Source organism: Panthera pardus, unplaced genomic scaffold (genome assembly GCF_024362965.1).
Source record: "Panthera pardus isolate Hobbes unplaced genomic scaffold, ASM2436296v1 HiC_scaffold_22, whole genome shotgun sequence".
In the NCBI taxonomy this organism is placed as follows: Eukaryota; Metazoa; Chordata; class Mammalia; order Carnivora; family Felidae; genus Panthera; species Panthera pardus.
The window spans coordinates 30,472,688-30,488,020 of record NW_026526788.1 but is presented as its reverse complement, the minus strand read 5'-3'; the positions used below and the strand labels follow the sequence as shown (position 1 = coordinate 30,488,020).

Here is a 15,333-nt window from a genome sequence, read left to right as displayed (position 1 = left end):
GAGCTAACAGACTGTGAGATCATGACCTGAGCCGAAGTCGGACGCTTCACTGACTGAGCCACCCAGGCGCCCCGATTTTATCTTTTTCTGAGTATTACCTTTTAACACAAAATTCTTCTGCAGCCTGATGGCTTGTGAAGAAATTCAGCTACACTCCTCTTTCCCGTCTAAGAGTTGGTTATGCAGACCGGGTCTCTGGAGATTTTTTGACTGGAACTTTTAAACAGCAGTATTTTCAAACAAAACACAGCTGAAACTTTTTCTTTTCTTCATTTCTGATGCACTGTTGGGTTTATTAATTTGACAGCACAGGACTATGTGTCTAAAGTACTTCCCTGTTTTACCAGTTTTGCTGCAAGGAGTTAAGAGAAGTTGATGGGCGGTTGGGGAGGACAGTGAGAAAGAAAATGTCAAGCAACAGAAAACCAAAGTGATGTTTTTATATGCTTCATCCCAGCGCTGCCATCGTGGAGCAGGAAGGGCTCCTGGTTGCATCTAACAACAGACCCAGATCTGGAACCCGTATTTTGCAGGTCTGCGCTGCTCTTTGGAAAACAGGAAGAGAGGTAGAAGCTTATATGTTTAGAAGCTCCCCACCCAGCCCCGCAAGAACTGTATTTCTGACGCCCTAATCTGAAGACGGAGGGCCCTAGATTACTGAGAAGTGAATGCAGAAATTCCCCTCCACTTGCCCTCCATGTGGGTTTCCTTGAACAGCAGGGAGAGGGAGGGACCACAGCTCCGGAGAAGGGCCTCCGTGGTCCCCTTATCCTTAGCTGGTTTTCTCAAGAGCTGGTGGGACTATGGTGTCAGGTGACTTCAGGAGAGTCATAAACATTCTCAGCCTCTCTTGTAGAAGATGAGCAAGGTGCAGATGATCTCACAGGCTTGTTTCTATTCTGATATGGTAAGAAGGCAAGGTCCAGCCTTTCTGGTGTGTTGAAGAGGGAAGGAACCTGCTATCTATCAAGGCTTTTTTTTTTTTTTTTTTAATTCCTTAGCTTCATTTTGGTCTCAGAAAGGATAAGAAGGCACGTCTCAGTCCAATGGGGTTACTACAGGCTTTCCATGGCTCCACAGTGGAGGTTGCCTGAGCCATTCCTTGGGACTCCTGCCCACTTTGGTTGGCTTGTCAATTCCAGGCCATTTGATTATATTTCTGCCTTGGTCCAAATTTTCTTCGTGGGTTGTTAGACACGGGTGAAGAAATTTGGGGCAGATCAAGAAGATATTCAAAGCTTGAGTATTTCATTAAAAATTGTTGAAAATGATTTCTTCCCCAAATGCTCTTAAAGCTAATAAAATAATTATGGTTATTAATCATGGGTCTTTAGAAGTATCAACAGTAAAAGTTAACTTCACACTCCATTTCTTTTTGGTTTTGTCCCAAAATAGAATTCATGCAAAATAAAATATGAAACAGAAGTTTCCCTTATATGAAATGTTAAGCATCTGACTCTTGATTTCGGCTCAGGTCATGATCTCATGGCCCTGAGATGGAGCTCTGTGTTGGGCTCTGCACTGACAAGATTTAGCCTGCTTGGGATTCTCTGTCTCCCTTTCTCTCTGCCCCTCCTCCACTCATGCTCTCTCTCAAAAAAAAAAAAATCTATATATATATATATATACATATATAAAAGAAATTTCCCTTATATAAAATGTTCATACTCCAACCAATTGACATAACGAAAATTAAGACTTCGTTATTTCCACGTACATCTTTTGAATTTTAAAACACCTGGGGCAGCTGCTTTTATTTGTAGTTGAATCTCCATTCTTTTTAAAAAAAAATTTTTTTTAACGTTTATTTATTTTTGAGACAGAGAGAGACAGAGCATGAACGGGGGAGGGTCAGAGAGAGAGGGAGACACAGAATCTGAAACAGGCTCCAGGTCCTGAGCTGTCAGCACAGAGCCCGACGCGGGGCTCGAACTCACAGATCGCGAGATCATGACCCAAGCCGAAGTCGGCCACCCAACCGACTGAGCCACCCAGGCGCCCCTGAATCTCCATTCTTAAGTGATCTAGTCAGTCTCACATCTGTTAACAAGAGTCAGAACTAAAACCCACTCTCCTGACCTTTAATCTTTTCCTTTTTATACAGCACTATCTTACTTTCATTAGTTAGGAATGAGGGCTCCCTTTAATCATGAAACCCCTTTTTCCTTCTGAAAGATATTAAAATAAAGGTATATCATTCCTAAAAAAAATAATAAAAAATAAAAAACCAAGATGTAGATGATTTGTAATTTATTACTTAGATCAACTTCCATTTTAGAAAAAAAAAACAGAAATAAAATATATAATTTATATTTACATTTGTACAGTGGAAAGTATTTACACCATAGATATTAAGTACAAAATCGCATAGAAAATTCTAGGATGACACAGACAGAAAGGACCACAGTTTCCACAGGGAATTTTCTGGCTATGTTTTTCCTTAACAAATGGAAGCATTAGGCTAACAGTTGCCTAACCATTTTGCTAATTTAGCCAGTTACTGTCTCGCTTTTCTAGCTTGGTGGCCTCTCCTAAACAGGCTTTTTTTTCAGTGTAATTAATAACTGAGTTTCCACACTGCTTTTTGGGGTTTCATCCTTAGGATACCTGTTCTGTCATCGTGGATCAGGACACTGGCCCTCGTGGGGTCCCCAGGGGGCAGAGCCTTCCCCTTAAAATGGCAGTTGTACTCATTTGCTAAAGTTCTCCCCATCTGGGAGTAGCAAAGCTACATTTCAAGGAATAGTCAGATTTTTTTCAGTTATGTCTTCTACAGGATATTTGCGTTGCAAAGAATACCCATCCTCGTATCGTATAGGGCCGAGGATTAGAAGGGGCTGTCATTTAGTGTGCTGGTGACAGAACTGAGGCTGGAACCGGGATCTTCTGACCCCCACGCAGCGCCCCTACTCTGGTCTCACTGCCTGGGATGGAGTTAGCTCAGCATCCCAGATTTTATTCTATCGAATGGGAGGCCAGAAGTTTCAAAGAGATGTGGGTATGGGTTAGCTGGGGGCCCTGCCCTCTATTTCAAAGACACTTGAAAAGGCACTTGCCAAAAGCCATCTACTCATAGGTCCTTAGGCAAACCCCAACCGCCTGGGCTGTCCTCCCTCCTGTTCACTTTTAGCTTGGACATTGCTGAAATGGAGAAAAGAGCCCACCGGAGGGAGGCGGGAAGCTCTTTTTGACCTGGTATGTTCAGGCATTGGAAAACTGAATCGTGGCCAATTAAAAATCAAAGTCAGAGACTGGAAGGACAGAAAAATCCAGCAAAGAAACAAGTTTTGTTGAAATAGCACCTGCTAATGGGAAAAAAACCACATAGGTGGCATTTAAAAGGACCAATCTTTTAACGTCAGTATCTATCTACCAAAAGGCTTGCTCACTGCTTAAGCAAAGTGCTTTCCTATGTCTACTTATACAAATAACTAACATGCTTCCAAACGATCAAAGGTGCCTGGAAAAATAAATTGAGTGCACCAGAAAATAGATCCAAATTTATGAATGATAATAGAATAATAGTGACACTGATCACAATAATAAGAGACAGTTCTTAAAACACCAAGATGTGACATATAAGAAGTTAGCAACAGCACAACATATATAAAATGGGTATCGTAAAATGGAAACATTTCTGAAATTATCTGCAGGCTAGGAAAAGCAAGAAAAATTCTGTTCCATTATCGAGGTCATCATAGAAATAAAACAATGTGCATTTAAACATTGCACACCAAATGTACCAAATAACAAGAAAAAAAAAAAGCTTCAATAAAGTAAAAGTGGGGCACCTGGCCGGCTCAGTTGGAAGAGCTTGTGACTCTTGATTTGGGATCACGAGGTCGAGCCCACGTGGTTGTAGCGATTACTTTAATAAATGAAACTTAAAAAAAAAAAAAAAGTGAAAGTAACAAATGCATAAAGTCCAGTTGCTTCAATAAAACGATCCGCCTGGGATTGCGGAGGAAGGTTGCAGTGTCCAGTTGGGTAAAAGGAGGTTGCTGGGAATAAAAGAATCGGGCACCTTTGCCCCTAATATGGTTTTGCAGGTAAGTGGCATTTTTACTGAATCACTGAAATATATTATGAAAAACCTCATAATACATACTTTTCATTATAAGAAGCTCTCAGACTTATGGAGTGTTTAAAATTCTTTGGAACCCTTTTTTAGATCATTGATGGGAGAGGCCACAGCGCTCAGAGAGTGGAGTCTGGGATGACAGTCCGGTTGCTGGAGAAAAGCTGTGGTCTGAGGGGCAGGGGTTCTGTCCAGAAGGAGTCCCTTTGATCAGTAGGGAGAGGCCGAGGTTGAGGCCAAGGCTGTCATGCTCTTGGGTCACCGCCGTCCAGTGGAACGCCTTTCTGAGGCTCCTCGTAGGAGTCCAAGAATCCCCAGGTCTCTGGGCGCCCCAGAGAGGCTTCATCTTCCCACGGCCAGCAGCCTGGGGTGGACACGTGGAAAGCTGTGAGCGCGGCCCTTCAGAACCACACTCATTGTGAGGGACGTGGTGTGACCACCTCAGGACTTGGTGAGGGGCACTCATACGAGTGGCTGTTTCACAAAAGAAAACCTTAACTGGAGAAACCACACTTCCTTCAGGGGCCCCTTCTGAGAGGGGCACCCTCCCCTTACGGTTAGTGTTTGGATGGGGGAACTGGAGTCTGCACCCCAACACAGAACTAGTCCACTCCTCTGAGTCTGTGTGTCAGGTTGACGGCATATTTCGTGGCCATGCGGTAGAGTGGAACGTTACTCCATCCTGCCTCTGTCCCTGCTGGTGAGCTTTGTATGGCTCTTGGTCTAGTAGCCCAACCATATTCCCAGGGCCACCTCTTTCTCCCTCATATACCTGCGGGGATGCCTTCCAGAAACACACACAACACGGGAGCTAATTTTCTCTTAAAGACAGGTATTCTAAACCCTTTTGGCCACATGGCAGCTACAGAGCCCCTCCGAGATTTATGCGGATCGTTCTAGAGCACACACACGGAACTCTAGTGGCCACGGTGATGGGAGCCCTGCAGACCTCTGCTCATTCATGGGAAATACTGAGGGTCTTTCACGGAGGTCTTGGATGGCCAGGGAACTGGCTGGCTTTTTTGGCTAAGTTATGGTACAGAGCTGGCTTTTAAGAAAAAGGTTAGTTCCTCTATTTTTGGCCACAAATACCTGGCACCGGGTTTCTCTGAACATCTCATCACATATCAGAAACCTCATCCCGGATGCCCGCAATCCACGCATGGGAGCAATCCGAGTGAGTTCCCAAAGGCAAAGGAAGGAAACCAGCACAGGGAATTTTAGCCCCTCTTTGTTCAGGCAGCTTTGCATCCAGGTTTGCTGGAGAGGAAGCAGTTATCAGCTCAGACCGGAACCAGAACACCTCTTCAAATCAGAAGAAAATAGACACTGATGTGGTTAAAAAGCAAAGCAAACCAAGCAAATCCCTGACAGGCGTAAAGACAAATGCATCTGACCTGTCGAAATCAAAAAAGCTATGGAACTATAGAATCACAACATATTACACCTAGCACCACCCGTTCGTTTTCAGGATAGGGAAGCTGAAACTCTTTGCTCTGTGGCCCGCTGCCTTCCCCTGGAGACACGGAACGCACAGGTCTGTACTAACAAGTTCACTGTGACGTATTGAACTTAAAACCAATAGGAAACCCTGGAGACTTGCTTATGACCCTGAAACAAACAAACAAACAAAAAACCCAAGAAATCAAAGCAGTTTTTCACCAGGAGGTCCTAATAACAATGTTTTTATGAGAATAAACACCAAAAATGAAAGAAATAGAAAGCGTGTATTTCCCTACTCATCAGGAACATAATAGGATAAACGGTACCCTTGTCAAAGGCTATCGCGATGAAAGGCACCAGGCGTGTTTGGTAGGCAAACAAAATTGTCACGTAAGTTGACAAGATGGCAAATCTTCCTCCCACTTCACACAGGACTTCCTTGTGTGAAGGTGAGCTAGAAAGGCAGGGAGCTCTGGGGGACAGAGGATGGGAATGGAGACAGAAAGGGATGGGGACAGGGACACAGGAGGGAACCAAGTGGTCCGAGGGCGAGGGGCCCTTGGGGGAGGGTCAGAGATTAGTAAGGGGTTTGGTAACCATTTGGGAAAGTGCCACAAATGTCAAAAAGGTAGAAACCTCTCAGCTTCTCACCATCTGCTTTACATGGTGAGGAAGAGCCAGCCCCGGGCACTGTATGGAGGTAAAAACGGGGCCCCTCGGAAATCAGGGACTGACCTGCAGCCCAGGAAAGGTCCTGCATGTTGAAAAATGACCTCTTTTTGGTAAACGGCACTAAGGCGTGAAAGGGATTCCTGCAGGGGTCACAGGACAGCTGTGCACGTTGTTGGGGACACTCAGGATGAGGAGAGTGGGTGAGGGGTTGGCTCACTCCAGGAGGCTTAGCACCAAGGTGCCTTCACAGGAGGCGCTTTTGACCCAAAGGAGAGCTCAGGGGAAATAACTTTTTAAAAGTCATAGGAAAAATACCGTTAGTAAAAAAGAAGACATCTCGCTTTAACATCAAAACAGAAATGATAGAAAAACTTCAATCGTTAGCAAACTATATACAGGTAAATGTTTTCTTCCATATAAAAGACCCACTGCCTGCAGTATAGACAGGTCCTTACCAAAAATAATTACAAGAAAAAAAGTAATTAATTGGAGCTTTTATCATCTAGGGATTACTCTTGGAAACTCCACCCCCCCTCCCCACTGCCTAATGTATACAGTGGTCAGATAAGCTGTGACCTTCATTATGCAATTCTGAAACTTACATTCTGACCTGCTTTGAAAAAATGCATTAAAGCTCAATTAAACGCACTGAAGGTTCCTGCAACAGAGCTTTATCTAGTGAATTACTGAGGTAACGATTGTTAAGACGACAGGTTGACAGCCTGGGGGAGCCTCGCCCACAGCTTCTAAGAGGGCACGGGTGGGATTCCAAGGAGGGTGGGAGCCTGCTGGGGGGTGGGAGCCAGCCCAGCACCAAGGAAACATCTTCTGCTGGGGTCAATAAAAAGGAGAATCCTCATTCCTCAACCAGGAATATGGGTAACTGGAATTTTAAAGCAGGATTTAAAAAAATGCTGATTTTTCCCTGTTAGGGAAAAGAAAAATAAAACGCTAGGAGTATTTATGGGATTTAGTTTTAAAAAGCAACTTCCCAGGGGGCAGTCCACAACCATCGGCCTGTCCCCCCACCACCGACCACCCAGTGTTTCTGCTTCTCTGTTATTCAGCACACTTAGCATTTGTCCTCCAGGCCCCCTGTGTGGGCGCAAGAGGGCCTGCTTTGAACCTGATTTGCCAGAAATTTTAATGCATCTTTTCCAAGCGACTCCATTTAGTTGAGGTTTGACAATGAAAAGCAAGGGGTTTTTTTTTGTTTTTTTGTTTTTTTTGTTTTTTTCCTGGACGGTGAACACGAACCACTGCATTGTCTAACCTTACATAGCGCTTTTCTGTGTTCCAAGTCCTTTCCCTGGACGGTCCTCCGTTGCCGGTGAGGCGGGCGGAGCCCATCCCCGGTCAGGGATGAGGGAACGGAGCGCCGCGGGCTTGCCCATGGTGGCCCCGGGGGGCAAGTGGCAGTCAGGGCCAGCACGCGCACCTCCCTCCCTGGGCCAGGGCGCTGTCCCACTGGCTGTGGGACTTGCAGGCCTGTTTATTTTGGCGGACGTTTGCAATAAAACATTTGGTCTTTGGAATGAGCGGAGTGCAAGAAAAATGTCTCTTGGCGGGCAGTTTCACTGTATTTCTTACAGAGAAGAGAGCCCAGGACTGGCAGTTTCTTCTCTTAAAAGGTGGCCGTGGTGGATCTGTCTTCCTCCACCGTTATTGGCTCAGAGTGGGAGGTGCGGAAGACCATTTGTCTGTATACAAATGTCCAGGATCCTGTGAGTCATCGAAAGTCCTCAAACCCATTCATTTGTGTGTCACGTCATATAGGGATGCTTTTTTATTTCTCCCATGCCCTCATGCGGAGGGCAGGGGGGTTGGGTGGCTGGTTCACCCGGCTGTAAAAACCCAGCAGATCTTACTGAGCCCCATGTCATGTGTGGATCACCATCTGGGTCTATTAGCTGTGACTTTTGCCATATTCAATTATACACATGGGTCCTTGACCCCCAAGGGGTCCGGGATGGACTCAAGCTGTCTGCAGCCCCTGGATGTTGGATGTGCTCGTCCGACTCAGGTAAAGAGGCCGCTGTTCCTACTTACGATAAGCATCCAAAAGGGGAGAATGTGGAGTTATCAGTTATCAGTGAGGGTCAGGACTGGATCGACACCTTTGTGGGTCAGGCACTGTGAGTGGGAAAAATAATAAACTCGTTGTAATGCATTTGCTTTGGCTTGCAGGGCTGAGAAAAGATGTTATGGAGTTAAGGTCAGAATGTGTGCCCTGGGTGATCCAGTCTTTCCCTCCTGAAAGTGCCTTGGGGAGGAATTTCTCGGAGCTGTCGGTTTATTCAAGAAGGACCTTGTTTGCCTTTGAATACCCACCGCCCTTTGTTTCTGCCTTTCTCTGGCCTACCTGCCCTTCAGATGTGGACGTCATTTCCGTTCTGATCTTCTCTCCCACCAGAGGTGAGTGGAGGTGAGAACAGGGGCAGTATCTTTGTGCTCTACACAATGTCCACCTGGTCCCAACACTTTAGGCCTTGGTACAAGGTCGTGGCTCTAAGGAAAAAGGAGATGTTGAATCCTTGCCAGTGGTCGCCCTGGAGGGGCCGGGGGATGACTCATGAATTGGGTCCTAGTGTGACCCCACCTCCTGGTTGGCCAGGTTGACATCTGTCATCACGGCGCACGGTTATCAACGGTGCCTTCCTTTACTTGCAACAAGTCCTCGATGGGACAAGAGAATATCGCCATCCTATTCACAGAAGAAGCAGGTGGCAAAGTGGTCTGCATAGGGTGACCGAGGGAGAAGGAAGGCAGTGGGTGGGTAGTTATCAAGCTCTGTCCCTTCAACAATTCCGCGAAAGGAAGAGGGCTTATTCCAGATCCTCTTGAAAATATGTCGATTGCTGCCTCTCTCCATCATTTCAGCTCAGTGCCAGCTGGAGCCTCTCAGGACACCGGACTACATGCGCGAGGCCCTTGGCTCTGAGGGTCAGCCTAGGCATCCAACCTCATTGCCCAGTCTTCTCTCCTCTATGACATCATCGCTCTTTCCTCTTGAAGACAAATGCTCTCTGGTTTTCCAGCTTGGTACACTCATCAGCCGATGACATTTGAGAGAACCCAGGAAGTAAAAGGGTTAACAGCGACGCACCAAAGGAAGTTAAAGGAAACATGTTGAGAAGGAGCTAGGAAGGTGACAGGTCTCCGGCCCCAGCTTCCCGGGGAGGTCTTCCGGAGGTGGGACAATGACAATGCTGGCGGGAGAGGCTGCTCAGAGAGCTTCAATTGTCCAATAGAAAGGGGCATCCAGGAGCCCTTAAAGGTATAGCAGCACAGCAGCAGACGGTCCCAGCTGTGGCTGTAGCTGAAATCCCGGCAGAGAGCTGGAGACACAGGCATGCCGAGCCTTCACTCTTCCGGTTGAGCTCTGGCCCTCAGGAAGGGCAGACGGCCCATAGTCACCTGTGGTCACCCTCTGATCAACCCTCAAGCCAGGCCCCTGGGAAGGGTCTGGCCTGAGACTCTCTGTCTTCTCCCTCCTCCAGGGCAAGGTGCTTTCCCCAAGGCTCTGGGCTGGCTGGCTTCACTTCTTGGCCACCAACCATGGACTCTGGCCCTTGAGGAGGCATAGAGAAGGGGAAGGTTGAGGAGGAGCCCCACCAGTGGTCGGCACGTGGGGATACCTCTCCGGACCAGGGGAATCCCACAGACCTGGCCGACCCAGGCAGAGTCCCGGCGTGGGCCCCCCTTCCTACCCGCTTTCGTCTGTAGAAATCTCATTTGCCCTCCCTTGACTAGAGAAGCAAGTATGGCCCGGGATTATGCTCAATGGAAGATTGTGCCTGGGATGGCGGGCAAGGCAAGGGGAGGACTGCTCGTCTGCGGGGCCAGCTCCTCCCTCTGTCCTCTGTCCTCCCTCCCTGGCAAACTCTGTCCTCCCTTCATTCTGGCCACACTGGCTGCCACAGGGTCCTCTGGCTGTGCCCTCATTTAGCACTTAGCACATACGTCTTTGCATTGCTGGGCACCCCTGTTAAATCCTGGAGGGCAGGCTGTGTCTCACAGTCCATAGGAGCCCTGGCCTTCCTGCCCCACTGCCTGCACATAGTAGGTGCTTCACCAAGTAGACTGTTAACTCGGCAGGTCATGGATGTTTATGAACCTTGGCCATGGGAGGGAGGCATTGAGCTGGGTCTCTAGGTGCCTAATGCATTAGAGAGTCCCTCCCCTCTAAGAGTTCACTGTCTGGGTTGGAAGACTGACTTTTCCTCCTCCAATAGAAGGCGGAGGAAGAAAAAGACACAGAGTTCTGGGTTGTTCCAAGGAGGGAGACTCACCTAACTTAGGAACCCAGAAACGTCTTCCCAGGGCCCTGGTGGTGAGAGCTGACTTTTGAAAGGTGAGAAAGGACAGCGTTCCCGGCAGAGGACCCGGCGTGGGCAAGGGTGTGGAGAAGAAGCGGAGAATGTGTGTGGGCCGTGTAAGCAGACCCTTGCCGGGGAAGGCCCCGCAGTGCTGAGGCTTGTCCCCAGTCCTGCTCGCCTCCGTCTATCCTGTTCTTGGACAGAGGCTTGGGTGTTGCTCAGGGGCAGGCTTTTCTAGGGACCAGGGGGTTATTCTGTGTGTGCAATCCCGCCTTAGCGAATGAAACCCGGCTCTCCTTCCCTGCGCCACCCCCAACCCCCCCACCACAGTGAGCAGCAGGCAGCCTCGAGGAAACACCACCTCAAAACTCTGCTCCTTGAAGAACCGAGCAGCCAGCCCCTGCCTGGTCCTGGTCCTTCCTTCTTTCCCTGCCTCCCTCTTTGTGTGCATCCTCTTTTCTGGCTCACTCACTGGCAGCCCACCCTTCTCTTTTCAGTGGCGTGGAGCTTAGGTGCTCGACTCTCAGGGTGTCTTAAAGTGAATCCAGGCGCAGGGCCTGGGGGGGGCAGGGGTGGTGTAAGGTCAGGGGTGCAGAGAGCCGGATATGGGGGGAGGCAAGGCGAACCTTACCACGGCAGCACTGCGTCCTTGAGCCTTTGTGGGGCTTTGGGGATCCTCCCTGTGTGCCAGGTAGTTAAACCCTTATCGCTTTGTCTCTGATGAATTTAGCGGGATAGATACCGATGAGAGCAAGCGCCTCTGCAGCCATCCCTGCCCTCCGAGAGCCGACCCCGCTCACCTACCCCACCAGCACAGGGCTGCTTGGGGTCCTCTGCTTAGGGTTATGGAGCACACACATGCAGCACACAGTTTTGCAACGCCAACTCCATGCAAACTACTGTCACAGCCAGATGGCTCTAGGCGCAGGGGGCAGGGAATGCTCCAGTGTCTGGTCCACCCAGGAGCCGACCGGTCAGTGGAATCAGTGGGTTTCAGGGTTGTCAGAGGTCACCTAAGTCAACTCCCTTATTTGACACTCAGGGAAACAGAGAGCAGGAGTAACGTGCCCCACGCCACATAGTTGACAACGGAGAAAGGACCGGAAGCCGAGCCTCCTGACTTGCTGGCCAGCGCCCTCCCTGTTCAGGGGCTAACCCCAACTCTCCCCGTGTCCTTGGCGCTCCATTCTGCCGGATGAGGTCAGGGGAAGGGAGGCCAGCCCTCGGCCTGGCAGGGAGGAAGCACAGGGGGAGGCTGAGAAGGGGTGAGGTGTGGAGGGAGTCGTTTCTTCCTTAGCGAGGTGGAGGGCTTCCTTTGGCCCACGTGACTGCAGAGGCACAAGTCACTGACCTTGGTGAGAGCGATTATGTGGGCCTAGACCACCCTGTTCCACTGTCAACCACGGGGGGCACCGGTTCAGTCTTCTGGTAAGCCTCCAGGTAGGCAGGGGCGTGAGCCCCAGAAGGCAACAGGTCTCAAGACCCAGCACTTAGTTCCTAGAGAACATTTGCCAGAAGGACTGTAATGGGCTCCGTGGGGCCGGACTTGGGTGCGCCACTCACTTCCTGGGCAGGCACGTCTCAGCAGGAGGAGCTGCACGTCCCAGGGACGGAGTGAGTGTCTTTAACCTCTGGGAACCCTCTCTGGTCACCGGCCCCGGGCACTGCCCTCCCGCAATGCTCCCGCATCTCGTGCACCTGCTCTGCTGGTGTTGGTCCTGATCTATTCTGCAGACCGCTCGACCATCGGTTTCCCTGCTTCTAACGTCCCCGCACCCCGTGTGACACAGAGATGAGTTGAGTCAAGGTCCCAGGGGGCCCCAGGTGTGCAGCTCGAGGCCCTGCAGGGAGGAGGTCCTGGCTGAGGATACACGAGGCACCAAAGCACGTGAGGGTCAAACCTCAGTGGACGGCCACTCACCCGGGAGGGCAGGGTGGTCCCCGGCTGGTTGTTTCTTTTTGTCTCCGACCACCGGGCAGCTTGAAGTGACATGTGTGGAGGACCTTCCCCTGCCCATCCAGGGCTCTCCTGCCAACTTATTTCTCCTTGACGCTGACTTTTAAACTTGCCCTAACATATATTTCTAGGCTATTCTCTATGTTCTTGTGAAGGGGATCCCTGTGGTATTAACGGGGGGTGTAATAAGGAAGTGAACGCCAGGACGGACATAAAGTTCGAGGGTTTTCTCTGGGGACAGTTACCCCGAGTACTCAGCTCACACAGAAGCTCAGGTTCTGGAGCCTTCCAGTTAATGTTTGACTCTAGCCTGAGGCCATCAGTGGGTTCGGACTGCTCCAACGAGAGCCTGAAAGGGAGTGGGTCTACAGGAACCAGGTTATACTGATTCCTCAGCACCTCAGTCCGGCCAGGGTGGGAGGAAGTAAAAGGAGCGGGTGAGGAGGCCACTCTCTCCGGGAGTGGAGGATGTGGGCAGGGCAGCGCTCTGACTTTCAGGGCCCGTAGTCCCTTTTATGGCCACAATTACATTTTATGACTGCTCTGGCAGAAAGATGAATATAACCCTGGCTGGATTCATTATTAGACATTCTTTTTCCCCCCCTGAATTTAAAAGAAATGAAAAGGCAAATATTTTCTTAGCTCCTGAAAGTTCCGTGGGGCCGGGCTCGCAGCATTGTGCGTGAAGAAGGCGGCCCTGGCTGGGGCTGATAACATCCCGGACTCAGGATCACTCGGGAAGGGCCACATCCTGGAAGTCTCCCGCCACAGGAATAATGACAGTGCCAGCTGGCGGCGTGGGCCTGGGGCCCGCCTGCTTCTGCCCCGTGGGGAGGGGACAGGTGACTGGTCAGTGACCATGGAGGTCAGCTCCAGGCCTACTTTTCAGTAGCTTCGTTTGCTTTTCAAACGAAGAAGCTGAGATGCAGAGAAGGAAGCAGATTCCCAAAACACATGAGTGGCCGTCTAGAGTAAGAATGTTGATATGGTTGGTCCCCTGGGTCGGGGCAGCCGGTGGTCCCCTTACCACAATGTGGCAAGGGTCCCACGAACGTGAAGCCCCCTAACGTAGTGTTCGTGTGACTGTGTCTAGAGCAGCGTGTTATTTTCAAGCCCCAAGGAAGCACCAATGTATGTTGTAAAACATCGAACAGTAAACCTGTGTGCCACACGTAGGGGGTACTTAGGGCAGGTTTCCTGAGACCTCTCCTAAGCCGTGTGCTGTGAACAGAACTCTGTAACCCTCTATTTACTAACAAATAAACACAACTTCGGATTGCCAGTCTGGCCCAGATTTGTGAGTGTTTTCTGAATGTTCTTTGTCGGAGTGCAGTGGCCACAAGGCAAGCTTTCCAGCTGCTAGTGGTGCGTGGGCCTTGCAAATCTGTGTCAAACGAACGGCCACCAACAGCAGTAGCTGTGACTAGTGACTGTCACTCAAAAGGAAGAAAAACACAAAATCATCAAAGACAAAAACAAAAAACAACAAAAAACCCCCCCAAGAAACCAAAAGCAGTAACAAATAGCCCTTTGGAGCCCTGGGGATCCTAGAGGGTTTCAGCACAAGTGAATCTGAGATGTTCACATGGCTCTAGAACGAACTTGGGATATCGTACAATAGACGTTGCTTCAGAGTCCCCTCCCTCCCTCTGTTGGACCTCACAGTTTCATACAGTTGCTGTCTACTTCTGAGGACCCCTGCTTCGGAACTTGCTGCTCTCACAAGAAAGAATGTATTTAATTTAATGATTGATCAGGATCAGGAATTGCCACGTTTAACTTTTTTTAATAATGAAAATCCGTAAGAGCTTAAAATATTCTTGGCAAAAACACCACCGATGTCCACATCCCCGTGAGTTCACACGTAAGCTAGCCAGCACCTTAGTGTTGGCCGGCCCCCTTCGGCACCAGAACACAATAATTTATTAAGCTTCAATACTTAATAAGTGTGCACAAATATCATGCAAACATATGCCCGTACTCACAAACAAAAAGTGTATTAGAGTCGTAGACGTATACAAAACATCTTGTAAACAAAAAGGAAAGAGGTTGGCATTTTCTGTACAAAATATGCAAGGTTTTCTTTTTCTTTCTTTTTTTTTTAATAATAATCTGTAAGATGCATCATACTTCCGGCATTTGCCAAAAGTGAAAACTGTATAAAAATAAATACTCTATGTACAAACACACACACAGGCCAATCCCAGGTTAGAGGCATCACTGCAAAACAAAAACACACAAAACAACGTAGAGTTAGTGTCAGTGGGTCTGCGGGCGTCTACTTCCCTGGTGGGGAAGGAGTGTGCTCTCTGGAGGGCTGAGGGGGCAGCTCTGGAACAGGGCCCCGCGGCCCCCTGGGCGGAAGACCCCCGAGCTGTCTGCACCCCGAAAGAAGGCAGAGGCAGGGAATCACTTTCGCCTTCCTGTCACCCCCTTCCTGGCCACTAGAGGGCACTTGCTCTCTATGTGGCCTTTGGGGGCTTGGCAGTTGAATTACCGCATCGTCCGGGACTGAATTTCTGGTGTGGACCAACAGACAGGAGGCTTTCTAGTTACTTCCCCAAGACACCGTAGCTCTGGACAGTGGCTGTTCTCCCCCTGCCAACCTCAACCACTGCCGTCTCCTAACCATCAGCGGCAACCTTGAAGAAGGAAATCTTGGAAACACGTCATTTGACACGTCTCTTCCCTCCGCCGGTGGAGTTTTAACTAGGTCTCAAGGGACACACCAAAGGGACGAGGCATGGCTGGAGAGACGGATTCTCAGGGGGGCATCTCCCTTGAAGCTGAGCTTTTCCCTTCTCTGCTCAGGGATGCTTTGGGTACATGTACTTCACCTTGGGCCTGGCGTCTTGGTGGTTTCA

General features: G+C 49.3%; 1 protein-coding gene across 3 annotated transcripts in view; it reads right to left on the bottom strand.

The window, feature by feature from the left end:
• Positions 1-14,241: 14,241 nt before the first annotated feature.
• Positions 14,242-15,333, bottom strand: part of LOC109264357 (collagen alpha-1(XIII) chain) — a 79,956-nt gene continuing 78,864 nt past the window's right edge. For all 3 annotated transcript variants that reach the window (XR_002078702.2, XM_019444398.2, XM_019444396.2), the window contains one exon: positions 14,242-14,689. Coding sequence is in view for 2 of the 3 variants with exons in the window: in XM_019444398.2 (XP_019299943.2) it covers positions 14,687-14,689 (3 nt within the window). In the remaining variant the exon portion in view is untranslated. The remainder of the gene's footprint in view (positions 14,690-15,333) is intronic.